At 65.4% G+C, this 26,403-nt stretch overlaps 1 protein-coding gene and 1 long non-coding RNA gene across 3 annotated transcripts; both read left to right on the top strand.

The window, feature by feature from the left end:
• The first annotated feature begins 10,557 nt into the window (after window positions 1-10,557).
• Window positions 10,558-15,931, top strand: ZNRF4 (zinc and ring finger 4). 2 transcript variants are annotated; one of them, XM_079116532.1, is made up of 2 exons: window positions 10,558-11,208; window positions 14,626-15,931. In XM_079116532.1, the coding sequence occupies exon 2, from the start codon at window positions 14,734-14,736 to the stop codon at window positions 15,619-15,621; it is 888 nt and encodes a 295-aa protein (XP_078972658.1). In that variant the 5' UTR covers window positions 10,558-11,208; window positions 14,626-14,733; the 3' UTR covers window positions 15,622-15,931. The 2 variants fall into 2 exon arrangements, with proteins under 2 accessions (XP_078972658.1, XP_078972657.1); XM_079116531.1 differs by lacking the exon at window positions 10,558-11,208 and having other exon boundaries at window positions 14,427-15,931.
• A 1,356-nt stretch (window positions 15,932-17,287) lies between these two features.
• Window positions 17,288-21,364, top strand: LOC306646354. The gene is made up of 4 exons (XR_013759854.1): window positions 17,288-17,407; window positions 17,634-17,706; window positions 19,802-19,932; window positions 20,850-21,364. It is a non-coding gene; the product is annotated as an uncharacterized lncRNA (long non-coding RNA).
• Window positions 21,365-26,403: the final 5,039 nt, after the last annotated feature.

The raw sequence follows: 26,403 nt of genomic DNA, 5'->3' as shown, positions 1-26,403 counted from the left end.
AAGAAGCAGCGGCTTCCCACTTGATTGACAGATGAAATGAGCAGGTTACAGCCTTGTTTCCCCGGCTCCTCGTGCTCGCTTGTCCTGGCAGAACGGGCTCTTTCCCCCAGGCCTGCCCTGGCTGTGCTCCCGGGCTCCCCACCCTCCTCCCCCGGGGACCAGGGCGCATCCCTGTGTCACCGGCTCCCAGGGTCAGGTTTGGGCCCATGGCCCTTCTCAGATCCGCCCACAGCGCATCACTTGAACCCGCATCGCGGGCTGGGACGTGAGCAGCGCAGAGGACAGGCAGTGCCGCCCGTCGGTGTGATGATTTGCTCTTCATCGGCCACTTTCCCAGATGGCCCCTGCCACGGCCAGAGCAGGTCTGGAGCCGCTGGGCCTTGCTGCCCGCGCGCCATGATGCTGGGGCCTCGCTGAGGCTCCGTGCGAAGCCCGGCCTCCTGGAGGCCGCAGCCCGGGAGCAAGAGCCAGGGGCCAAGGGCCGGGGCCAGGTGCCCGCAGCTCCGAGGCCGAGGACCCGCCGGAGCGCGTCCCAGCGCCTCCTTCACCAGAAAGCCCGGCCAGGTGCGCTGCAGAGGCCAGAGCAGCCAGCTCCAGGTGGCTGTGACCACCGAGCCACTGGCCGCGGCCGGGCCACCTCACCTGCATGCGACTCGGTTTCCCTGGGGACAGAAACCAGGCAAGACGGCGGCGCTCACCCCCGGAGCCCCAGCACGGGTGGGCAGCACCCGAGCAAGGCCTGAGCGTCCACCCCATGCTGGGCGGTCCTCAAGGTCAGCACCGCCACCGTCGTGGAAGGGTGGCCGCCGGGCTGGTTGCGCCGTAAAACTCCAGGCACTGGGTCGCCTCTCCCAGGCGAGGTCCTCGGTGTTGACGGAGACTGTATACAGTAGGCGCCCACTGGCCCCGACCGCAGCTAAGGGACTGAGCATGGTGACGCTCGGCAGCCGGCCAAGGGCAAGGCCCGGTCCCAGAGAGACATAAGAGGCCGGGGTGCGGCGGGGGCCACGCTGGGGTGCTGGCCAGGGGGCTCCTGGGGGCGGGGCCGCGGGACCATGTCCGCTCTGCCACCAGGCGGCTCCTGTCCCGGCCTCGGTCTCCCGTCTGGACCAGGGCCCGGCGTCACCCCCCAGAGGCCGAGTGCAGCCTTGCGGCCGCCCTCGATCCCCAGGCTGCTGTGCTGCCGGGGCCTCTGCTTCCTGGGCTCTTGCCGCACCCTCCCCCCAGGACCCCTGCCCACCCCGGGTCAGCACAGAGCATGTCCTCGGCGTCCCCTGGCCCCAGCTTGGTGCAGGAACATTCTCTGACGCCCCATTACTGCTCAGGTGCCCCAGACCAGGGTCCCCAGCCCCAGGGAAAAGGGACTGGTGTTTGGGTAGTGACCAGGCAGAAGGGGTCAGCAAGTAGGTGTGGCGTGTGAGCCCCTCCCTCCCTCCAGCGCTCAGCAGCAGCCCCTCCATCCCTTCCTTTGTTCCTCCCAGATGCCCCACAGGGCCAGGAGCCATTGCACGCTCCGCCTCCCCAAGCCGCCAGTAGTGAGCAGCCCCGGGGGGGGGGGTGCCCCAGCTCCCGTTCCCCACTGTTCCCCTGCAGGCGTAATGCCCTGGCCTTCAATCCCCTCCCCGCCTCCCACCTCCCTCTCCCCCTCCTCCCTCTGCTCCAGCCACATGGGCTGCTTCTGCCCCAACATGCAGGCTTGGTCCTGCCCCAGGGCCTTTGCACAGGCTCTGCCCTTTGCCAGCAAAACATTCCACCCCCAAGCCACGCCCTTCTGGCCAACAGGATGAGAAGGCTGGGAAGTCCCTTCTGCCACCCTGTTGCTCGGCATAGCTCCATCCTCGGAGTAGGGTAACCCCCCCAGGTTTTATTTTTGAGACAGGGTCTCACTGTTGCCCAGGCTGGTTGCCCTGGTCTGGATCTTGCCACCCTCCTGCCTCAGCCCCCTGAGCAGCTGGTTTGCAGGTGTGTGCAGTGCACCTGGCCCTTTCCTCCCTCACTGACCATGGGCGAGACCTGTGAGCAGCACTCAGCTGACAGCAGGAAGCCGGGGACCTCAGTCCTGCAGCCACCGAGGGCGCTGAGCTGGGGCCCCTTCCCCAGCTGAGCCTGACGAGTCCAGGGCCCCAGCTGACAGGGAACTGCAGACTTGTGGGAGTCTCAGGCCAGAGGATGCGGCTAATGCCAGCTTCCCGCCCACGGGGCCTGTAGGACAACGAAGCTGCTCCGACAAGGGTTCTTTGTTACGCGGTGATAGCTGACGGGTACGCTCCCACGGGGATGCTTCCTCCAGCGCTGTCTACGGGGCTGCGGATCCACCCAGCCTCCTGGGCCCCGTCCTCCTGAGGCCTAGGGTCACGGGACAGGACCGACAGGGCAGGACAGCGTCAGCCAGCGGGGTGGCCAGAGATGTGGTGGCTCTTGTCCACAGGCTCCGGGGTCCCGGCCAGCTGCTGGGGCAGAGGCAGCCCAGGGGCTGGGAGGCCTCTGCCTGGGCAGGGCTCTTGCTGACCCCGGCCGGGCACGGCATCCGCTCTGGGCCTCCTGTCCGGGTGCGGGTGGCTGAGAAGGTGCCGCGTGGGCGACTGAGGGCCGGGCGCTCAGCCCTGGCCATCCCACCCGGCCTGGGTGGACAGTCATGGCGCAGTGCCGTCTGCTCTGAGGGACTCAGGCGGGTGAGTCGTCCCCAACCTTCCCAGCCTGGAGGCGGAGGCCCACCTGGCCACCCTGACTGAGGAGTGGACACACACACCGCCTGTCCAAGCCGCAGTCACACAGCCTGAGGGAGGAGGACGCCCAACACAGGAGGACGGGCCTGAGGACGCTGCTGGCGGACCTGGGAAGACGCAGGACACTGCAGGGCCTGGGGCCCCAGAGCCTCAGAGGCAGGTGGCCGCTTGGGGGCGCTGGCACCGAGGGCAGAGCTTCAGCTGGGCGCCTGGAGCCGGGGCGGTGGAGGCTGCAGCCCTCGGTGCCTCCGCGCCCCGGGCCGGGCCGTGCGCGGCTGGTTGGGCTGGCGGTGCGCTGGGTGCAGAGCCCTTGCCTGGCGTGGGCGAGCCTGTGGCCACCGGCCCTGGGAAACAAAAGATGGTCAGGTGTCACAGACGGGGCCTCGCTCCTGCCAGGTGGGCCTCCAAGCCCCAGGCTCCAGTGGTCCTCCTGCCTCAGCCTCCCCAGAGGATGGGATGATGGGTGTGTCCCCACGTGGGGCTGAGATGGAGAAGCCTAGGCCGTGTGCACTTCAACACGATTTGACAAGCAGATGGGAACTTTAATAACACGCGACGGTGTGGTGGCGTTCCACACGTTCACGGGCTGGAGGCCACAGGCCGCTGGGGCTCTGGGGACGGAGGCTTGGTGTCCTCCAGTGAGTTCACCTGGAGATTCAAGGAGCGAGAGGGGCCGCCTGTCCTCACGGCCGACTCTCCCTCTACAGAGCGAGGCCTTGGCTCCAAGGCTTCCATGGGGAGCCGGAGCCTTTAACAGCTGGCCACCTTCCCCGGGGATCCCCGCTGTTCTCCAGGCCTCCAGGGGGCGCCTGGGAGTGCCACCTGCAGGCCCCTCACCCACGGGTCCTGCACCACCTGCCCCCTCTCTGCTCCAGCCACCTAGCTCCTCCTTCTGCCCCTAACCCGGCAGATCTGGGGCTGCCCCAGGGCCTTTGCACAGGCTCCGCAGTTGCTGCACGTCCTCTGTCCCAAAGCCACACCCCTTGAGGCCTTCTCGGCTGACACTTCATCTTCATCCTGATTTGCAGCTGGAAGGCCCCCCACTCAGAGTCCTTGGCCGCCTCCATTCCACCCTCCAGACGGCCTGGGGCTGGGGCTCTGGGGCTCCTTGGGCAGCGCTCCTCAGGCAGGTGTCAGGAGGCCCTGGCCTGCCATGTCCTTGCCCTCAGCCTGGCCTGTCCCCAGCTCACTGCCCTCCCTCCCTCCGGGAGCTCAGAAGTTCGCCGGCACACAGATCCAGACAGGGAAATTAATTGGGCTTCCAGGGCAGCCTCCCGCTCGCCAGCAGCCGGGACGCGGGATTTATGGGGCTCCCGGTGGACTCTGGGAGGAGGGGTGGCATTCTAGAAAAGTCAATCCCGCAGGGGGCGCGGGCGGAGGCCGGGGCTCCAGGGCCAGTGCTACCTTCTTACTGCCGCCCCTGGTGCACCTGTCGGGTGGGTGTGGACACAGGACGCGCCCCCACCCCCTCTGGACTCACCATCTAACTGTTCTCCACATTTACAAGCACCTGCTGTGCGCCTGTCCTCATCCCACACGGTGTTTTGAACAGCATTTTACCTTGGAAGGCAGGAGTTATTTGCATGAGTACCTTTCATAGGTAAGGAAGCCGCAGCACTGAGAGGTTAAGCAACCTGCTTGAGGTTGCACAGCGAGGAGTGGCAGGGCTGGGATTTGAGGCCGCACTCCCCCTTCCTGTGCCCTACTGCGTCTGCCACCCATACGGCGGCCCCAGACTCAGGAGAAACAGCGGGGCTGAGAGCGCCAGGCACGGGCGGCCTGACTCAGTCCCGTGCTGGTGGTGATGGTCTCCTTATTTCCCAGAACACTGGTGGTGAGGGGAGGCGCTGTCTTCCCACTCGGGGTGAGGAAGCGGCGACCTGGAGGCCTGGTTCCCAGACTCTAGACCCCGCTGCCCGAGCTGGGGATGGAGCCAGGCCTTGCACGTGCTGGGCAAGGTCCACTCCAAGCCGCACCCCAGCCTCCTGCCTCAGCCTCCTGGGCGCCTGGGATGAGGGGTGTGGCCCCGCAGCAGGCCTGAGGTCTATTCATATTCTTTGCCTGACCGGCTGCCGGGGCTGCCACACTTGACCCCGCCTCGGGGCCTGGGGGACTCCCATGGATGAAGAGCGTTGACAACTAGAAAGGAGGTCAGGGCTGATTCAACTGAGGGCCGCTGGCCACGGGGGAAGTGCTGCACGGAGTCAGCCTGCAGCCCTTGCTGATCCCAGGGTTTCCTCCCGCTCTCTCCTGGGAAGAGGCTCCCCAGGCATCTCTGGAAAGGTTGAGTATGAACTGGAATTAAATCATAGCTTTGCTGTGTGACTTTGGGAAAGAGGCTTTCTGTCTCTGAGGTCGGCTCTCTCCTCCAAAGCTGGAGGTGCTAATGGTGGAGCTGTGGGGGACAGTAGCCGGCGCGCGTGGTGGAGCGTCCAGCCTGGCCAGCACCCGCCAGCGGCCTGGCCTTTCCTGTTATTCTGGCTGTTTTCCTGCCGCCCTCCCGCTGGGGGAGGGGAGAGACAGATGCGCCCTCTCCTCGGGGAGCGTGTTCTGCAGCCCGGGCCAACCCAGAGCCTCCCTCTGCGTCGCCTTGGGGACGGTCTTGATGGACATGTTTTTTGCGCAGAAAAAAACTGGAGGAATTGTATTTTGCCGAAAGTGTCAGCCGGAGAGAAAATATTTCCTGCCTCTCTGGCGAGTGTTGATGGGCGAGATCTGGCAGCGGGCCGGGCGGGCGGAGGGCTCCAGGCACCCCAGGCCTGGCCCCACCCTGGCCCAGCTCCCTGCCGGGTCTGGGAGCCACCCACCCCCTCCCGGGACAGCCCCTTCCCACCCTCTCAGGCCCCCCAGCCTCTCTCTTTCCTCGGTAAGGACTGAATGGGTTAATGGCAGTGGCACCGTGGTTTGGAATTGGGGAGGATTTTGGCTGGGCCAGGGGTGAGCAGGAGTATCCCCCGCCCCTCATCCTAAACGGACCCTCTGGCTGTGCGCAGGAGTGGAGGCTGCAGAGGGGAGGCCTGGAGGCCACAGAAGAGAGCTCTGGGCCTGGGCCACTCTGCAGCCCTCACAAGGAGAGAGGGACTCAGGACAAGCACCTTAGACGGCGGGGACAGGGGGAGGCATCTGTGGACTGCTCAGAACCAAGCAAGCCACCTGGCCCGTCCAGGTCCAGAGAGACGGAGCTGGTGTTGAAACTGGTAGGAACTCCTGGCCAGGTGGCACCCCGCCTGCAGGGCTCGTGTGTGGGGGCCCGCGAGGGGAGCCAGGCCAAGGCGGGGCCTTCTGGAAGCTTCTGTGCCCGGCGTGGGGGAGGCCGCCCAGACCTGCCCTGCAGCCCCTGACCCTCCCTGCACCCCTCCCAAGCACCCCGACCGGCTCTTGGTCATTGCAAGGACTTTGCATTTTCTTCTTTTCCTTGAGACTCGGCCTCGCTAAGTTGCCCAGGCTGGCCTTGACCTCCTGCCTCGGCCTCACATGCTCTGCTCAGCACGAGCTTCTGGGCCAGGCTGCGTCCTCCTCACATGGTGCGGTTCCCCAGCTTGGTCCGAGCTGTGGGCACACGGGTCACGTGGGTGTGCGCTGCATTTCCCCGGTGAGACCCCCGGGCGCGCGGGGCTGGGTCACCTGCTAGGCGCGCTTCTCTCCAGAAGGAGTCGGGGCTACTGGTCTGCTTTCCGTTGCTGTAACAAAATGCCCGGGGCCATCAGCTTAGACAGACACAGGGTTTGCTCTGCTCACGTCCTAGAGGTTTGGGCCCTGTTGCCTCGGGCCCAGGGCGGGCGGCAAGTTGCAATGGGAGCGTGGGGCGGAGACAACTGCTCCGTGAGTGGCCGGGAGCGGAAGGCGGGAAAGAGGAGAGGCCCGGTTCCCCAGCGACAGTCCGCCTCTGGTGCCGTCCCGGAAAGACTCCCCCCCCCCCCCCCCCCCCCAGCACCAAGCTGGGACCGAGCTCAACCCAGATCCCAACCTCCGTGGGCTGAGCATTCGACCCTAACGGCTGCACATCCCAAGTGCGGGTCTTTTCCTTCCTCTTGAGATAACTCGGAAGGGGAGATAGGGCGGGCCACGTGGCTGGCAAGTGGCAGTCCAGGGCAGGGACTCGGCCAGGGTGTCCTGGAGCAGGGTGGGCCGGGAGTCCGCCCCCTTCAGTGTGTCTTCTGACCTGGCCGAGAGCAGCGTGCACTCTGCATGGTGTTCTCTGAGGGTTGGTGTCCAGAAGTCACTTAATGCATGCTCACAGAGACGCCAGGGAGAGCTGTGCACCCAGCAGGAAGTCGGCTCTCCCTCCTCCCCACCTAGAATCTGCAGGGGCTCCCTACTGCCCTTGGGTTAGGCTGAAGCTGCCTGTGCCTCCTGCAGGGGCATCCGAGGCCTCTCCCCGAGCCTGCGCCTTGCTGTTTGGGGAGCACCCAAGCCTGGGCTGCCTCAGGGTCTTTGCACTTGCTGATCTGCTGCCTGGAACCTCTGCTCTTGAATTGTAAGTGGACAGCTCCTCCCCCGTTGCGGTTTCACCTCAAAGTCGCCCCTCAGGTGAGCCCTCCGGCCTCCCGTCCAGCTTAGACGGCCCCGCCCTCCTCTCTGCCCTTAGAGGCGACACCGCAGAGTCCTTTACAGTGGGAGAGGAATCCTCTCGGGGCCTGGGCTGCGTCTGCACAAATCTCCTTAGTACTTCCTGTCACAGAGGAGGAGGCCGGCTGGGCGGTCCTGGCCATGCCGCTGAGGGACCAGGGGACACGCCCACCATCTGCCTGGGCTGCCGGCCCCATAGGGTCTGGTCAAGCTCTGGTTTTCTCAGACGCGGTGCCCGCGGCCCTGGGGTAGAGGTGACGTGCCCGTACCGAGGGTCCCGTCTCAGGCTCAGGATGGGACCTAGAGCAGCCACTGTGCGTCTGGGTGGGGGAGAAGCGAGGCCCGATTTGCAGTGGCCGTGTGGCTCTCATCGGGGTCTCTGAGCACCTATGGAGTGCCTGCTGGATACCAATGCCTCGGAAACACCGTGTAGAATCCAGGTTGCTCACGCCAGGTGGCCTGGTGGTCGGGGTCTTGGGACGGTCACCCCCACATTCTCCACAGCAGCCCCCAGGGCCCCCTCCCCACCCCAAGCCGCGAGGCTGGGGCCTGGGAGCCGTGGCCTGAGGGGGTGGCGGGGTGGCGCTGGCACCGGCAGCAGGCAGATGCCGGCTATTTCAATCCAGGGGAACTCGTTAGACAGCTGCTTCCCGCCCGGAGCTGGCGGAATTAGAATCCGACTCATTCCCGAATTAAAACGCGCGCACACATGCACACACGCACACACACGCGCACCCCGCCACCATTTGGAGGCGAGACTCATTCGCGGTTGGCAAGCTGTGCCTTCCCGCCTGAGCTCCGGGGCTCGGTTCCGCCTGGCAAGTTACATCACAGCCCAGCGGTTGCCAGCTGGGCCTGCGGCCAACACGCCCCAGGGGCCCTGATCCTCCCACCTGCCCAGGCTCCACTGCTGCCGGCCGGCTGCCAACCGGGCATCCCTTGGATTCCTTCTGGGGCCTGGGACCCAGCAGGGTGCCGACCCACGTCTGCTTCTCCTGGGGTCCTCGCTTCACCTGCCACTTATGGCAGAACCCGTGCATGCCCCCGCCTCCTCGTCAGCACCTGCAGTCCCAGACGGGACTTCCGGTGGCTGTGTTCCTCCCTGGCTGCTACTGCACTGGTCTGAGCCCGTATCACCTGCAGCCTGGATGCCTGTCCCACACCTCCCAGGCTCCCCTGCACTCTGTTATTGTCCCTCAGCAGCCAAGAGGATCTCCTCAGAGCTGCAGTGGCATCCTGTGGCTCTGCTTCCCAGGGTCTGGCTGGGCCGCACGTTAGGGGTTTCTGGGGCGAGGGAAGGCAGGCCCGTGCCATCCAGCTGGGCGCCGTGTGGCTGGGGAGCACCTGCGAGGGGCCATCTGGTGCGCCGTGTTCTCCCTGCCTGGTGCTGGCAGCATCCGTCCTCAGCTCTGCCCGAGGGCTCTGTGTCTGCTGGTGGCTGCTGGGGGGCCAGCACTGCGCCCCAACCTCAGTGCTGGTCCTGGGGGCGCTGGGAGGTGCCCACAGGGCAGCCTCGCCCAAAGCCGCTCCTACCGGCAGCTCTGCCCTCAGTGCTTCATGCTGCCCCTGGGCCTCCCAGCCTCCCCGCAGGAGCCCTGCGCCCAGCCTCTTCCCGCCCCGCCCCTCCCAGCTGCTTGAGACCCAAGTCGACCAGCCGCTCAGGCAATGAAAGCGGGCGGTGGGCCCCAGCTCGCCTCTGCCCGCCCGCCCTGCGCCGGCCTCGGCCTCCTCCTCAGACTTCCTTCTCCTTAGTGCCTTACGGAGTTTTTTTAGTGCCTAAGGTTTTCTGTTATTTTTTAAAAATGTTTTGTTTTGAAATAATTTTAAACTTACAGAAAAATTGCAAAAATAGCATAGAGTTCCTGAGCACCCTTCTTGCGGCTTCCCCTGCAGTTAACATCTTACATAAGCACAGAAGGACGATCAGACAGGGACAGCCGCCTGGCACCCTGTCACTCAGCCATCCACCCGCCGTACTGAGTGCCGCCAGATTTTAAAACAGAGACTTTGTCTGGGTGTGGTGGCCACGCTTCCCCTCCCAGGTACCTGGGAGGCTGAGGCAGGAGGATTGCAAGTTGGAGGCCAGCCTCAGCAACTTATCAAGACTCTGTATTAGAATAAAAAATAATGAGGGGTGGGGGTGGCACAGTGGCCGAGCCCCTGGACACCGTCCAGTTCTTCCTCCTGCCCAGCTGTGCCCCAGGACCCGCAGGCCCAGCCACGCATTCTACTCTCTCCTAGGAGTCCACCCCCCAGATCCTCCACTAAGGCCTTCTTTCTGTCCCGGGGTCCCAGGACCCCAACGAGGGGCCCACGTGCTGCCAGGTTGTCTGTCACCCCGTCCCCGTCAGACGGCTCCCAGTCTGGCCTCATCTGGAGGCCCCTGCAGGTCTTTGCAGAAGGTCCCTCTGTGAGGCGCCTGGCTTCTCCTGGCCAGGCGGGGCTCTGCTGCTGCCCAGAGCCCGGGAGGCGCCCGCCGGGTTCCCTCCTGGAAGCTCGCACGCTGTCCTCCGGGGCTCTGCGGCCTCCAGGGCTCTGCGGCCCCCATGCCCGGTCAGCCTCGCAGGTGGCCTCGCCCTCCAAAGCGTCCTGCTCATTGGTCTGGACAGAGTCCAGCAGCCTCTGTCTGGCAGAGCCCGGGGTGGGGACTGGGGGCCTGCGGCCACGCTGGTCCAGCACCCAGCACAGGGCCAGGTGGCTGCCAGGAACAGGGTGAGGACCAGGGACAAGGACCCGGGGATGGACAGATGGACGGATGGGAATGGGGCCCAGGAAGAGATACCCGGCCACCGGCCACCACCCTCAGATGGCCAGGGCCCGCCCACACCCGACAGATGCACTCCAGAGGGTCACAGGTGACACTGAGCCAGGGCAGAAGGTTCCGAGTGGGGGCAGAGGACCCTGGCAGCCTGGGCAACGGGCCAGGAGGCCTCCCTCGGGGCCTTGGATGCTGTCCCTCCCTCTCTGCTTCCCTCCAAGCTCCGCAGAGGCAGCCGGGGGACCAAGGACCCACGTCCTCCTCCCGAGCTGGCTGCCTTAGCCTTCGTCACAGTGACCGGAAGCTGACCGAGAGCAGGGACCCTGGAGGGGAGTGTGGTCACTTTGACCTCCCAGCCCCCAGGGGACCCGAGCGAGGAGGTGAAAGCACAGAGCGGGGTGCGGGGTGGTGGCCGTGCCCGTGGGTCCCCACGCGTGGGCACGGGTCCCCGAGGCCGCGCCTTTGGTTCATGATCGATCTGCCGCCTGTGTCTGACGGGGACGCCTCTCCTACAGCAGCCACGGGCCTGAGCTGAGTGGCACCACCCCAGAGGACCTCGTGCTCCCCACATTGCAGCAGCAGCCGGCCTTTTTGGTGCACCTACTGCATACAGTGGACCTGCTGTTATTGGGCACCAACGTGTGTGACTGGGAGGTCAGGCCACGACAAGCCAAGGGGTGGAGCCTGAAGAACGCGCTCAGACCTGCTCCCTGGGCCCCTGCACCTCCGTACTTGGCTTCCCTGGGGAAAGCAGCCACGAGGTTTGAAACCAACCCAGCAAGACCGCCGTGCTGTTCAGGAAGGCTGAGGAGTGTCCGAGACACTCAGTCCAGCTGAAGCCTGAAGTTGCAGATGTGGAGCCCGTGGGTACCGAGGGCCAGAGGGCCCGTGTGCGACAGCAAATGCCAGCGGACTGGGGTGCCTCCCCTCCCTGCTTTGCAAACGGTGCCGCGTGCACACCTCTCCCTCCTCACCACGACTGCCACGTCAGCAGGTGGAGGCGTCCCACTCCCTTTCAGGGGTGAGTAGTACTCCACTGCCTGGCCAGACCTACAGTGCTCTAGCTAGTTTCCTTTTGATGGGAACGCAGTGCTCCGCCGTGCGATCAGGCCACATGGCACGTGACCGATGTCATCGTGAGATGAAAGGCCACAGGTAGAATTTCTGGGTCAAAGGGAAGGGCCTTTTTTATTGGTCAGAATTCTCATGAAACGTTTCATCCATGGGGACACTTGGGAGTGGACCGTGGTCTCCACGCCCCGCCCGGAGGCAGGCTGCGGGTCGCCACCGCCCACCTGCACAGAGCGAGCCGTCCTATGGCCGCCTGAGGGTGGATGCAGAGGAGGGTCCCTGGGAGGGGCTGGGGCTCTGCCTTTGCAGGAGCAAGATCGGGGTCCCCGAGGTTAGGGGACGCCCTGAAGTCAGGACAGGGGCAGTGCTTTGTGGGTAGAGCGATTGAGACCCACAGGGAGGCAGCGAGGTGGGGGTGGAGGCCGAGGCAGGGAGAGGTGGGGCGTGGCCCGCAGGGTATGCAGCCTGCAGGAGCCGGGCCCCTGGAGACGGCGGGCAGGGGCCGGCCTGCGACAGCTCCCCTGGGCACAGCGTGGGCTGCAGAGGACCCTCCCTGCCTCCCACAGCCAGGAGGCTGAGGAGCCGCAAAGTCGAGGCTCAGATGAACTGAACAGCAGCCTCCTGGGGCGCAGCCGGCCGCTTGGGTCCCCCTCACCAGGCACGAGAGGCGTGGGGGTCGGGTAGATCCCCAAAGGCCCTGTCAGGCTTGGTCCCAGCCTGGAGCCACAGGGAGGCTGGGCCTCTAAGGGGGCCCGGGGGAGGTCTGAGGCCGCTGCTGGGCCCCGGTCTCCCTGCCGCTCCTCCACTCTTGGGTGCGCAGTCTGCTCCTCCGCCTGCTCCTGCCTGGCCAAGGCCCAGGGTGGCCGACCACCGACCTGGGACTGGCACCTCCACAGCCAGAGCCGGAGCCAACCTGTGTCCGGGACTGACCACCTCTGGCTCTGGGTTGTGGCCTGGGGGCCTGCGGGTCTGTCCTGGCGGCTCCTTCCCATGTGAGCGCGCACACCCAGCTCCCGTGTCCGGCCAGCCGCGTCCAGGAAGGTGGTGCTTGGCCTTCCAGCTGCCTGGAGCAGGGGTGGCTGCAGGAGAGACAGACAGACAGAGATGGAGCTGGGGAGAGACGAGAGAAGAAGAGAGGAGAGAGACGCGGGGGGTGGGGAGACAAGGCGCGTCCAGAGGAGACAGGAGGGGCCGGGCAGCGCCAACCTGCTGCGGCCAGACGCCCCCTGCCCGCTGGGCCGCACAGCTGGGGCCCCTCCTGCCACCTGCCGGGCCAAGTCCCAGGGCCAGTGTGGGCCGTGTGCCTAGCCCGCAGCCAATCCTGTGGCTTGGCGGGGGCCGCGCTCTCCCTGCCAGGCCTGGGCCAACTGCACCCGGCCAGCAGTTCCCCCAGGCACACCGGTGACTGGCCCCAGCAGGTCACAAAGATGGCCGGCACCACCACCATTATCCCTCATGGAGGAGCCGCTGGATGCCCAGAGAGGGCAGCCACAGACTTGGGGTTGCCCAGCAAGAGCAGCTGGGCTGGCACTGCGACCCACACTGGGGACGGAGGAGCAGTCAGCCAGCGTGAGGGGCAGGGGCGACACCGGCAGAGGAACGGGCTGGGCCAAGTGGAGGCCCGGAGGTGGAGGAAGGGCCTCCTCCAGGAGGGCGGTGAGGCCCTGCCCCCTGGGGTGCGGCCCTGCCCCAACCTGAAGCCAAAACGGCCAAGCAGCTTCAGCCGGGTCTGGCAGGTCTGGCTGGGGCTCCTCTCCTGCGCCAGGGTGGGTCCTGTGCCCACCCAGAGAAGCTGGCACCTCTTCCCGCGGCCTCCCTAAGCTTGGGGACCCACCCAGGCACCAGGCTGAGGTGCTCCTGCCACCACTTAGCCTCGGGCCAGCTGTGAGCTGCGAGGGGCTAAAGGGAGCCAGGAGCCACATGGGAGTGACACCATTCTTCTCTTCCGGCGGCCGGGCTGGTACAGTGCAGGCCTGGAGCTGCCTAAGCCGCGAGCGAGCCAGGCCCGGGCAGGATGAGGAATCCAAGAGGGAAGCACTCCTTCCTGCTCGGCCATTCCGAGTGCCTGGAGCCAGCCTCACCTGAGGCCCACGCTGTGGAATTACCAGTAACACACACTGACAGGTTCTCTTCTCCACTAAACCAGGGTGCACTGCGTTCTGTCTTCTGCCCACACAAGTCCTGACGGTACGCCTCTGTGACGTGGAACAAGAACCACGGAGAGGGGCTTCTGCACCCTCCAGCTCTCCCCGCCCCCTCAGCAGGCTCCAGGACAGGGCATGGGGGTCCCAGGCCCCTCTGTGTCTGCCCCTCCTGAGCTCCCTGTCTGTCCCGCCCCCCACACTGAGCTCGAAAAAGAAACCAGGCTGCGGGGTGGCAGGAAGCCAGACGCCAACAAGCTGGGACAGTGAGCCTGCCCTGTCCCTGGATCCTGAATTGGACTCAGAGTCTCCTTCGTGAGATGGGGCTTGGGGACCTTTCACTCTTTCACAGGCCTCTACTGAGGTCCTACTATGTGCCAGGGCAGGGCAGGCGGAGTCTCTCAAGGAACTCACGGTCCCATGGGGGAGGCAGACGAGGCTTGACTCTCGAGGAAGGTGACGTCACAGGGATGCTAGGCGGAGGGGCTGTGGACTGCTCTCAGCCAGGTGGCCAGGGAAGCTGGGCTCTGGAGGTGGGCGGGTGCTCCAGGCAGGGGTGCAGCCGTGCAAAGGCCCTGAGGCAGGATGGAGCCTGGTGTGTGGGAGGCACAGCTAGGAGCGTGTGGTTGGAAAGAGGCTGGGGAGGGGGTAGGCAGGCTCTGGGTCTTCAGCGCTGAACTCGTGTGGGCGGGTAACAAGTCCAGGTGCCCCTGAAGACTCAGAGGCGGCATCTTCTTGGTGAGCTTCTGGGACCCTCAGGGAGCACGGCTGAAGACTGCGTCTACGTTGGGGAACCTGGTCCACCTGTGGGCCCCACGGGCCTCCGTGGGTCTGGGGCTGCTGGAAGCCAAGATGCTCTGAGCTGGGGGGAGGTTTCCAAAGTCTGAGCGGCCCAGGGAGGGGCCCAGCTACGTCCCTGCAGTCCTGGGCCCAGGCGGCCGGGGACTCCCGGGACTGGAGTGTGCGGGACGATGTCACAGAGGCTGGAGGCCTCTAGAACCCTGAGGGCTCCTGGGCTCAGTGTCATCGGGCAGAAGGGCTGGCTGGGGCTGGACGCCCTGAGACCAGGCTGCTGAGACACCATGGGGGCCAGGCTGCCAGCAGGAGCCGCCTCTGCCTAGGGCCAGCCCGCCCCAGCACCGCGCCCCGCCGCCAGCCCCCACCAGCTCACCTCCCTTCCTTTCCCGGCCCAGGAGCCCCTGGGAGGCCCCAGAGATGCCCCAGGGCCTCCTGGAGCCCGCCGTCCCTGGGGGGACCTAACCCGGAGAGGCCGCAGGCGCGGGCTGCCATGGGGCGGCCGACCCCGGGGCTGGCCGTCAGGGCCGCGCTGATCCTGTCCCTGCTCCTGGTGCCCACGCAGGCGGTGGTGCGGGCCGTGCTGGAGGGCAACGCCAGCTCGGTGGACTTCGCAGACCTGCCCGCCTTGTTCGGGGTGCCCCTGGCGCCAGGCGGCGTGCGGGGCTACCTGATGGAAGCCAAGCCTGCCAACGCCTGCCACCCCATCGAGGGCCCGCGGCCCGGCAACCGCTCCCTGGGCGCCATCGCGCTGATCCGCCGCTACGACTGCACCTTCGACCTCAAGGTCCTGAACGCGCAGCGGGCCGGCTTCGAGGCTGCCATCGTGCACAACGTGCGCTCCGACGACCTGGTGCGCATGGCCCACGTCTACGAGGAGCTGCGGCGCCAGATCGCCATCCCCTCGGTGTTCGTGGGCGAGGCCGCCTCGCAGGACCTGCGGGTCATGGTGCGCTGCGACAAGTCCGCCCACGTCCTGCTGCTGCCCGACGCTCCGCCCTGCCCCGACCTGGACTGCCACCCCGTGCTGGCCGCGTCCTGGGTGCTGGGCCGCACCCTGGCCCTGGTGGCCTCCACCTGCTTCATCCTGCGCCGCCTGTGGCTCTGGATCCGGGGCTGGTGGCCGCGGGCGCCGCCGGCCAAGGCGCAGGCCTGCCAGAAGGCGCAGGTGCGCACCTTCACGCGCAGCAACGACCTGTGCGCCATCTGCCTGGACGAGTATGAGGAGGGCGACCGGCTCAAGATCCTGCCCTGCTCGCACGCCTACCACTGCAAGTGCATCGGGCCCTGGTTCTCCCAGGCCGCCCGGCGCTCCTGCCCCGTGTGCAAGCAGTCGGTGGCCAGCACCGAGGACGGCTCCGACTCCACGGTCGAGAGCTTCGGCGACGAGGACGCGTCCCTGCCCGGCCACCAGCCGCCCATTTGGGCCATCCAGGCCCGGCTGCGCTCCCGGAGGCTGGAGCTGCTGGCCCGAGCCAGCCCCAGCCGCCACTGCAGCACCACGTCCCTGGGGGCGGCGGACACCGGCGTGCCCTCCGACAGGTCCCCGGAACCCCCCTGAGGCTGCTGCCCTGGCCCGAGACAATCCAGGGCGGGAGGGTGGCAATGGATGTTTCTAGAATAAAGTGGGTTTGAATGTGGATTTTCGCCCTCCACTGCTCTTGGGCTACCCGGCCTCGGGCTGGGTCGGCGAGGGACGCCCGGCCCCGCCCCCGTGGCCCCGCCCTCCAATTGGCCCCGCCCAGCAGCCCGCCCCTCCCGCGGGCCGCGGACACGGAGGCTCCAGCCCCCTCGGTGCCGCCACCGTCGGGGAAACCGCCTCTGGCCCGGACGGCGCGTGCGCACGCCTTCTTTTCAAATAAACAGTTTACTTTGGAACCGTGTTGGATTTCCAGAAGCGTGTGCGACTGCGCGAGCGAGTCCCTTCCTTGTGCAGTCGGCAGCCCGGGCCCCAGTCTCTGGGAGAGCGACGCGTGCTCGTCCCGCCTGCCGGGCTGTGCAGACCTTCGCGCGTCCCGCAGCCGAGCGACCAGGCCTGGCCGCCCTGCAGGCGCTCAGCCACCCGCACATGGCAGCCAAGGCCCGGCTTCGAGTTGGCACACCGCAGCTGCAGCTATCTAGGGGTGCCACCCAGAGGGAATGGAGGCCACCCCCATGGCCGTCGGAGCCAGCCGTGTCCCCTCCTGGCCTCACTGGCTCTGCGACCGCTGCCCACTCCTTTCTTATGTGAAGCGAACCCCGTGTTTTTTCATCGTGAGGGTCTCCTGGCCCTTCCTGGTCACGCTCTGGCCTGCGTGGAATGGGGACAGAGGTGGTCTGAGGTCCCTGCCTGTCCCCCTAGGTCATGGCTCCGTGCTGGGGACCTCCACCAGCTTCCACAGGACCTCACCCCAGCCCGTCTAGTGCCACTGGGGGCCGTATTCAGGGTCCCTGGCTTGCTGGCGATGACCCTGGGTGGCCAGGCAAGGGCAGCCTGTCTATCTAGCAGGCAGAAGAGGGTGAGGACAGAGAAACAGACGCAGGAAGGGACAGTGTAAGAGCCAGCGCGGGCGTGGGATCCAGGCCCCGACCACAGCAGCACAGGCACACAGGACTAATTCCCAGTATGCGCCCTGAGTCTCGGGTGGCCTGGAGGCTCCATGCTGTTCAAACCAAGACTTTTCACGCCCTTGGCCCCCAGGCTCCACCTCCTGGGGCAATGCAGCTGCTTCAGCTCCACCTTCACACGGGCATTCCAGGCAATGAGGAAGGACTGGACTCTCCCTTTAAGGCCACTTTCCAGAAATCCCACTGCATTGGCTGGAAAGCTTGGGATGCTGGGAGGGTCATTTTATTCTGCGTGAGCAGCTGCCCTGGGCTGCATTTGCACAGGGGAGAGAGCAGGCGTGGTCCTGCCTGCCACAGGCCACTCTTGGGACCTACTGGACGCGGCCGCGGAGACTCGAGTCGGGGATGAATGAAAGACTCCCCAGGCTTTAGCCTGAGTCTCCTCCCAGGGGAGCGCGTCCCTGGACCAAAGCTCTTCCCGAGGCCCTACTGTGCGCGGGTCGCTCCACCATCCCGCCTCGGCGGCCGCGGTCTCCCACCCATGAACCGGGGAGCAGGCACCTGGGCGGCTCTCTGCGCTGCCTGCTGCGCTGAGTGACCTGCCCTCGGCCTGGCTGGGGTGGCGCCGCCCTTCCAGCTGCCGGGCTTCTGGGACGGGGTCTGCGCACAGGCGCCAGGCATCCGTGGAAAGGCCCGGGTCCCCCGCGGCCAGGAGGTGCTTACTGCGTGCCCGTGGGACCTGCGGCCTCCCGGCCTCCTCCAGCCTCCGCGAGGCCTCAGCGCAGCTCCCGGGAGCACAGGTGGAGGCCCCTTCCTGAGCGTCCAGGCGGCACGTGGAGGGCACTTGGGGACAAGCAGGGACTGCAGGCCCAGCGGAGGAGGCTGTGGCTGAGGACGCCGCTGCCCCGTCCCCAGGGCCGGGGACTCGCCTTTCTGCCCAGCGCATGTTCCCTGGGGCCCCTGAAGCTGGCCCGGAGGAAATATGAAAAGGACCGGCCTTCTCCTCATTGGGCCTTTTACCTACAGGATTTGGGGTGTCCAGCGCTGGCTCCTGTTCCCTTCCTGCGACATCAGACCTCCTCACACCGCTGCAAGAGAGGTAGGTTAATCCCACCTTCCACCTGAAGAACAGAGAGGTTCAGCAAGTTGCCTGAAGCCACACAGCATGCCAGGGCTAACCCAGGATTCCAACTCAGGTTCACAAGTTGTGCGTCACTCTTTCCCTCAACTGTCTCCCCATCCACGTTTAATAAGCACCTACTATGTGTTCAGTGCTGTGCTGGGGACTCTGTGACCAAGAGAGTTCCTGGCCCCACTCAGAGGGTTTGCTCCCTAGTTAGTTGTTCGGGGGCAGCGTTCCAGGGGTGGTGAACTGAAACAGGGGTGATCAGGGAGGGCATCCCCAAGGAGGTCACATGTGGGCAGAGACCTGGGACAGAAAGGCTTCAGCACGGGGAGAAGTGGGGACAGTGCAGGGCACAGCATTCGGGGTGGAGGGAACTGCCGGAGCAAAGGCCCTGAGGCCGGAGGCGTGAGGGGTCCTGGAGCAAAGAGGTCGGCAAGGAGAGGAGGGCCAAGGAAACAAGGTCTTCGGGCCATGGCGACAAGTTCAGAGTCACCTGGGAGTAACAGGGCGCCCCTGCGGTCTGTCCTGAGTCTCCGTGGACTTCAGGCCGCACAGTGGAACCCATCTCGCCCGCAGAGCCCTGCATTTGGCAAGCGCCCCCCCTGGGGCCGCAGCCTCCAGCGCCTGGGTCCTCCCCGCCCACCTGTCCCGGGAGGCCAGGGGCAGCCTCCCCACACTGTGCGAAGGTCCGCGGCTGCCTGCGTGGCTGGGCGGGTCCCTGCTCCCCTGCCTACGTGGCTCCGGCTCAGCAGGGCAGGGCCTTAGGGCCGTGGGGGACGCGGGTGCTGCGAGCCCAGGGGCCCTTGCCTCAGGGCGAAGGCTTCCCCGCACGAGGCCTCGACCGGGAGACCCAACCAATCCAGTGCAGGCTGCTGGGCGCAGGTGGAACAGAGTTCCAGGCGGAGGGCACAGCACTTGCGAGGGCCCTGGGTCCACAGCCCAGGAATTCAGCTTATTGAAAACCACACTCTCTTCAAACACGGACACACTTGCAGCCAGAGCAAATGATGGCACGTGGGGTGTGGCCCCGCCCAGCCGAGAGCAGCGGGAAAATGCCGGGCTCCACTATTCCAGAAAGAGAAACGGAAGTATTTATTTATCACGATACCAGGGATTGAACCTAGGGGTGCTTAACCAGGAAGCCACATCCCCAGCCCTTTTGATTTTATTTTGAGATAGGTTCTCGTAAATTGCTGAGGGCCTTGCTAAGTTGTAGAGGCTGGGGTCAAACTCGTAATCCTCCTGCCTCAGCCTCCTGAGTCGCTGGATTACAGGCGTGCACCACCACAATTGGCTAACCCTGTTTTTACAGGAGGAAACTGAAGCCCAGAGAGGTTAGGTAATTTTCCCAAGGGCAAACAGCATGAATGGGACAAAACTGGAATTTGGATCCAAAAAGTCCATCTCCAGAGGTTGTTGGCTACATCCATACTGTCCCTATGAAGACTAGGTGGAGGAGGAATGAATGGTGAACAGGGTGGACTGGGCCACCCCTCCTGTGCCAGGTTCCTAGGGCGCCTCTGTCCATGTTCCCCTTCCAACTGGCTTTGGTGGGTGCCAGTCCTCTACAATGTGGGCCAAGGAGAGTGTGTTCTTCACCTCCTTTATCCTGCTCTTTCTGCTCCCAGTGATACAACCAGGAAGAGGTGGATTCCCAGAGGCCACTTCTGCCATTCCCAGTGGTCACTGGAGAAGGCCACAGGAGGCCAGCTGCCAAGATGGCCGCCCTGACTGACGGGGAGCTGTGTGGAGGCTGGGGCCTCTGCCCTCCTCCTCCCTGTGCCCGCCTCTCCCCACGCCCTGCCCTCTCCTTGCCCACCCAGGAGGGGAGGACGTTCTCAGGAACAGATGGCTGCCTTCTCGCCCAGCGCTCTGCCAGTTAATTAACGCCGCCTGTAATTAAACTTCCCACAAATTAGCTGTCAGCTACGCTAAAGGGAACCGTCCCTCTCAAATGCCACCTTGACTCGCTGAATTGTGAGCCTTGTCGACAAAATAATTAAAGGCAGAGGGAGGCGACCGAAATTTGGAGCCTTTCCCCTAATATCTCTATCACCGTCCGTGCCAGGTGCTCCCAGCTGGGAGGCGGGAACGCCAGGCTGTGTTCTCAGGTTCCAGGAAGTAGCGGTCAGGCAGAAAGACTACTGAGTACCTGCTGTGTGCCAAGCACTGTGCTGGGGATGTGACGATGCCACACAGGTATACGCCACCTTCCTAGAACTGATGTCCCCTACAGACTGTGCAAAGGCCCAGGGGCAGCACAAGCCCGGCTGTTGGAGGCCCAGGGAGGAGGCCCAGGGGCTGGAGCAGAGGGAGGCGGGGAGGGGGGCGGGGCCCTGAGGGGGGCGGAGCCCTGCTCGGGTGCTCACTGGCGCCCTCTGGCTGCTGCAGGACTGGCTGTGGGGACGGGCACTGAGGCCACTTCCCTGGTCCCCAGGGGTGAGGATGGGGGCTGGACTGAGGAGGGGCAGCGGCAGAGCCAGGGTGGACCTGCCCGGAGGTACCGGCTTGCCTGGCGCCGTCTGGAAGGGGTGCGGAACTGGCCAAGCAGAGGCAGTTGCCTGGCGCTCAAGGGCACAGGGAGCAGGAGGGCCAGGGCTGAGTCCAGCCTTGGAACTGTGGGGCTGGGGCCAGTGGGTGACAGCCCGTCCTGCCCCTCCACCCTTCAGTCTGCAGATAAGGGCGAAGCGGCCCCCTGTGCGCGGTGTGGACCAGGCGGAGCCAGGACGCGGCACCAGCGCGCGGCCTCGGCTGGGCCGGGACTGCCCGCCGTGTTCCGGGGCCCTCAGGGACTCAGGAGGCTGAGGCGGGAGCACGGCAGCTCCTGGGTGGCCTGGGCGGCTCAGCAAGGCCTGTCTCCGCGTGGCGGAAGGGCCGGGATGCGGGCGGGGGTAAGGCACCTCTGGGCTCAGTGCCCACCACCGAGAAGTGAAGAGCCACCAGACAGACCGGAGGGGACTCCGGCCAGCCAGGGCCTCGGTGCAGCTTCCAGGCCAATCCGAGAGCAGGAAAGGGAAGCACAGGCTCGCTCTGGGTTACAACAGGCCGAGGGAGTTTCTGGAGAGCCCGCTGCTGCCGGTAGCAGTTACCCACATATCTGTCAAAACTTCTCCCAGCAGATCCTTAGAGTGTGTCTTGAAAAAGCCGATCCAGAGAAGAGAACAGGAATGCCAAGCACGACACCCAGGCGCTCTCCTCCTGAGCCCGGGAACCAAATGGCTCAGTCACTCCGAAACCACTTGGCAGTTTCTTAAAAAGTGAAATACACACCTACCACACAGCCCAGCATCAACTCCTAGGTGTTTACCCAAGAGAAGGAAAGCATATGTCCACCAGTGAGCGGGCGCTCAGGCAGCTGTCCTCCTAAGCGCCAGACACAGGACACCGTCCAAAGTCCGCCCACTGCAACCAGGCGCCTCTGCCGCCCCTCCTCACACTGGAGTACGACGCAGCCATCAAAAGGAGAGAAGAGGGCTGGGCTGGGCTCAGTGGCAGAGCGCTTGCCTAGCCTGTGTGAGGCACTGGGTTCCATCCTCAGCACCGCATAGAAATGAACAAATAAAATAAAGGCGCGCGTCCATCTACCACTGCAAAGAATAAGAAAGGAAAAGAATAAAAAGGAGCGAGGTGAGCGGCCCAACGGGATCTCGGGCAGAGGCTGAGCCAGAGGTGCCCGATTGAAGTCCACGCCCCGCGCGCTGCGCAAAGCCCCTGGGGGCGGCGAGGGCGGGAGTCGTCGGGGCGGAGGCGCGGGTCCCTCCGGCCCGCAGAGCGCGGCGAGAGAGGGAGAACGCGAAGTCTAGGGAAGGCGCGGGCTGCACTTGGGCGCAAGATTTTCAAACGCACCCAAACCCTCGGCGAGCAGCTAGAGAGCACGTGACCGCGGCATTTTTTAAAAAAATTCAAACGTAGTTCCAAAAAATTCCAGGATGAGCACGACATCAAAATTTCAAATGAAGACAGGCCTCCGCCTTCCCGCGGCCTGCCTGGCGCCGGCAGCTCCTGGCCCATCACCCACGCCCGGGTGCCCGGCGCGAGCACCTGGCCTGGCGACCCCGGCAGCCCTGCACGACGCCACCGCGAGGAACGTCGCCGGCAGGGCTGCGGGAGGGGACGACAGCAGGAATTCCCGAGAACGGAGCCCTTTTGCGGAGCGGGGACCAGATCCACCCTCGCTGGCTGACGGCGGCGGGGAAGCCAAGGCCGAGCACAGGGCCCGGGGCGCAGGCGAGGCGCCCTCCCGCCGCCCGTCTGCGGCCCGGGTGGGCTGCTGTCCCCGGCCTGGCTTCTCGTCCCCGCCGGCTGTGCTTTGCCCCCGTGGCCCTCAGCAAATGCGCGGTGGCCGGGCGGGGGCGGCTCAGGGGTCTCGCTCGCTGCGCGGTGGCGGGGAGGGGTCTGTCCCTGCTCACACTGGGGCCTCCCTGGGAGGCTGCGGGAGGCTGGGGTCTCTACGGCCAGCCCCGCCCCCTCTGACTAGGACCTGGGCCCGGAGAGGGCGTGGGCGGGCGGGGGTCCCACACGAGGGGCGAGCGTGGGGGCACCGTGCCCAGTGCCACCTTGGCTCTGCGCCCCGGTCGGCCGGCGCCTCCGAGGACTCAGGGACCCGAGCCAGCGGCGCACACAGTCGCTACCTCCCCGGGGCCGAGCGGAGAGGCCGCCAGGCCGGCCAATGGGAGCGCGGAGGGGGCGCATTACCTCACCAGGCGGCGCGGGCATTGGCTGCAGGCTGGCGGTGGGCGGGGCCTGGACTGCAGGGCCAGCGGGGAGGTCGGGGGCGGGATGAGGAGCCGAGGGCAGGGGAGGGAGATCGTGGGCTGGGGGATCCGCAACACCTGCGGGGCCTTTAGAAGCGGGTCCCCCTACCCCGTGTCGTCGGTCCCCTCGCCTGGCCATCCCCAGAACGATCTCGGGGGGGTGGGCTAGGGACATGAGAGGCCCCTCTCCCAGTCTAAATTAGGAGACCCACCTCCAGGGGCTCTTTTATCAACCCTCCCTGTGCAGTGTCCCCAGGGCGGCTCAAGCAGACGCCCCCACCCCCAGCCCAAACACCGCGGGTAGTGGGTCTGTGCTCGGGACACGCCCCTCACTCCCACCTCTCTGACCCCGTTCCCCGTTTCCCGCTGTGTGGAATGGGCTTCACAGAAGTCCCCACGCGGCCGCTGTGAGGGTGCATTTCAGAGGCACAAGAACAAACAGGGCAGTTACTGTGTGCATGGCCCTGTGCTGAGGGCCGAGGAAGCTGCCTTGACCAGCCGCCTGGACTCGGCTTCCTGCACCCTAAGGTCAGCTGGGGAGCTAGTGGGTCATTTTGGAAGACACTGTGCTTTGCAGGAAATGAAAGCGGAAGACCACGACGAGGTGGGGAGGGAGTCCAAGCAAGCACCAAGGAGAGCTCAGCTGAGGAGGCGACGTTTAGCAGAATAAGGAGAAGCTGTGTGATGTGAGAGGCGTTCAAGACTGTGCACAGCCTGTGCAAAGGTCCTGAGGCAGGACCAAGTCTGATGAATGAGGGGAAGAGAGAAAGGAGGCAGGGAGGGACAGGACAGGCGGTTCTAGCCCCAGGGAGGACTGGAGCTTTCACTCCTGAGGAAGGTGGAAGCCATGGTGGGCTGTGGGCAGAAGGAAGGACCTGACTCTGGTGGCTATAGTGAGGACAGTTTGCAGGGGGCAGGGTGGAGCCCTGGAGCAGGGTGCAGGTGACTGTCCAGGTCCTGGCAAGGGATGCCGGAGCTAGATCAAAGGTGCAGACACTGAAGGGTGAGAGGTTGGGACAGAGGTGGGGTCCGGCGCTGACAGTCATTCGGGGTGGATCGGGTGTGAGGGGGTGATAGGTTCTTGCCCTACAGGGGTACCCGCTGAGCGGGAGGGGTGAGTGGTAACGGGGTGGCGGGGCGACCCGGGGCCCCATGCTCCAGGCCATTGAGTGATGCCAGGCCAGGTGGCTGTGGGAAGTGCACAGCAGGCGCCGATTTAGGCTCCCTTTTGGGGCGGGTGCTCCAGAGTCGTCCATGCCCCCTGCCCAGCGTCCCAGAGCCAGAGGACCAAGTGGACTCCGTGCCTCTGCATGCATCCCGCCCTCCCGCTGGGAATCCCCTGCCGCCGACCCAGCCTCGTGTCCCCGCAGCCTTGGCGCCGCCCACCCTGCACACCTCCGCCAGGCGGTGAAAGCCCTGCTCTGGCCCCTCCGCCTGCGGGCGAGGCAGGGATGTCTTCTTACAGGCTAACCACTGTGCCCGTCTGCTGGGGACCCTCGACGGGTCCTCGTCGCCCTGAGAACGTCAAGCGTCCCTGCGCTTCGAAGGCCGGTGTGGCCTGGCGTCTCTTTCCAGTGGGTCCCATGCCTCTGCAGCGCCTGCTCCTCCTCCGGTAGAGGGCGGACCCCTCCTGGGTGCACTGCGCCCTCCAACCCAGCCTTGCGGGCCAGACTCCTGCTCGCCGCCCTCGGGCTCGGGGCGGGCGGCTGCCCGCAGGGCCTGCATTCCCGCGCTCCCTTCCCCGAGCGGCCCGCGGCGCTCCCCGAGGGCACCATTAGCCGACAGCCTCCTCCCAGCGCCGCGGGCTCCGCGCCCCACGCAGCCGCAGCCGCGCTTTTGAAGAGTGATTGACTAACGGCCATTAGATTAATGGGCAGGCGCAGGCGTTCATTTCTGCTGCATCTACAAACTAAATGTCCCCGTGTAATTACAATTAGGGACACGCTGGCCTGCGGCTCCTGCCTGGGCGGCCCCTCCCCCTGCTCTGCACCTCACTCCCTCCTCCTCCGACTGCCTCCCCTCTGCTCTGGGATGGGCCTCCGTCTGGAGCCTCCTCTGATGTTTCGCTGTCGGCTCTCTGTCTCTGCCTGTCTCCAGGCCTCCCTCCACGGAGCACAGCGACACATCCTTGGGGTGCCTTGCGCGTGCAGGTAGCGGGATGCTTGCGGGATGCCACCCAGGCAGCCACCGCCCGAGCAGACCCTGGCTTCAGCTCAGGGGCCCCCAGCCCTCACCTCCCTTTCCCTCTCCCTCCCACCCTGACCCCCAGCCTCCGGGCCCAGTTCGGGTCTTGGGAACCCTGTGCCTTTAGGTCTCCTGGCCCACTCGGCTGCCCCTGCAGAACAGGGCCCAGGGAACTGTGGCCTGGGGTCCAGGTAGGTCACCTGGGATGCTGTGGCCTGGAAGGGCCAGGACCCCCTTTGCCTTTCCAACTGTGCTCTGAAACCCCCGTTTTTGGCCCCCAGGGTCCCAGCACCCTCTGACTTGACCCTGCAGATGGGCCTTTGGGCACAGGGGCCTTCCACTCCCCCAAGATGGCAGAACGGGGGCCTGGCCTGGATGCCCACCCCAAGCCAGAGAGTGCGCCTGGACCAGGCCTCCTGGGGACAGCTCTTGGCCGCTGGCCTCAGGCGGGTCCCTTCTCTCTCCCAAGCCTCCGTCCCCCACCTGGGAAATGGAGGCTGGACATAGGCGGGCTTCTGAGGTGCTGTCCTGCGCTGGGGGCCAGGGTGGGGCTACTGGGGAGTGGCAAGGGAGCTTCTTCCTGCCCGAAGTTCAAGGTCAGAGGGGGCTCCCAGGAGAGGAAGCAGGTTGGCCGGTACCTGCTTTGTGTCCTGGTGCTGGGTTTGTGGGGCTCTCTGGTGACAAGGGGCCTGGGCTGGAGACCTCTCACAGAGGGTAGGGCTTCTGAGAATGAATCCAGCCCTGTCCGTCAGCCAGGATCCCCCGGCCTGCCAGGTCTCAGTGCTGGCTCAGTGCCTTGTCCCTAGCCACCCACTCCTTGGCGTAAGCTGGTCCTGCAGGGCCTCCTGCCCCTGCCCACCGGGCTGCCCAGCCACTGGAGGCAGGGCCTATGCCCCCTACTTCGTTTTGCTCTCCCCACAGGGCTGGGCCGGCAGCTGCAGAGCAGCATCAGTAAGGCCGACCCAGGCCCACACGGAGGCGTGTCACCTTCCCCTGACAGAGCCTTCTCCGCGTGCCAGGACTGTGGCAAGGCCCACTCTGGGCTGTCGGGACTCTTCACCGTCTGCTGGGCTAAACACGCCTTGCCCCATCTTACAGGTGCGAGACTGAAGCCCAGAGAAGGTGCGGCACTTGGCCCCGGGCCGCACAGCCACCGAGGGCAAGCTGGGATCCGCAGCCAGCTCAGGGGTGACCCCAGAGCTCCCACCACTGGACAAGGACATCAGAGGGGGTGCCTGCCCGGCCGGTTCTGCCCTGTGGCTGCAACTGGGTTTGCAGACGCCAAACGAACACCGGCTGTCAGCAGCTCCTCTGGCCTCTGATAAATTGAGAGAATTAAAATCCATTTAGAGGGAAATCTCTAAATAGGTCTGTGTTGTTTTGCGTGTGTGCTTTTTCTCCCTTCCCTGCTGTCTCCGGCTGGGTAATGTATTCCAGAAGCAGAACTGAGTCTGACTTAATTGAATTTAAAAGCAGGTTTTACATCTGCACCTTGTAAGCGAGTGCACGTGGAGGACTCGCTGCGGGATCGAGAGTTTTTATCCATCGTTCCTCAGTCCTTGCACCGAAGAAGTGACATGAATTCCCACTCGGGGTTCCCTGCAGGAAGCAGATCAGAGAGGTCGGGCCACGCGTGAGCTGGGGTCCCCAGGGCCCGGGAATGGGTGCGTGGCCCCAGCGCCCGCTTGTCCTCCATCTCTGCTCCTGCTCCTCAAGCCGCCCAGGCCCCGCT

Source organism: Sciurus vulgaris (assembly GCF_902686455.1).
Source record: "Sciurus vulgaris genome assembly, chromosome: 16".
In the NCBI taxonomy this organism is placed as follows: Eukaryota; Metazoa; Chordata; class Mammalia; order Rodentia; family Sciuridae; genus Sciurus; species Sciurus vulgaris.
Note: the sequence above shows the minus strand (reverse complement) of the source record. Positions and strands in the feature narration are given on the sequence as shown.

Excerpts from the sequence above, each read along its gene's own strand:
- ZNRF4 (XM_079116531.1), top strand. The coding sequence starts at position 14,554 with ATGGGGCGGCCGACCCCGGGGCTGGCCGTCAGGGCCGCGCTGATCCTG.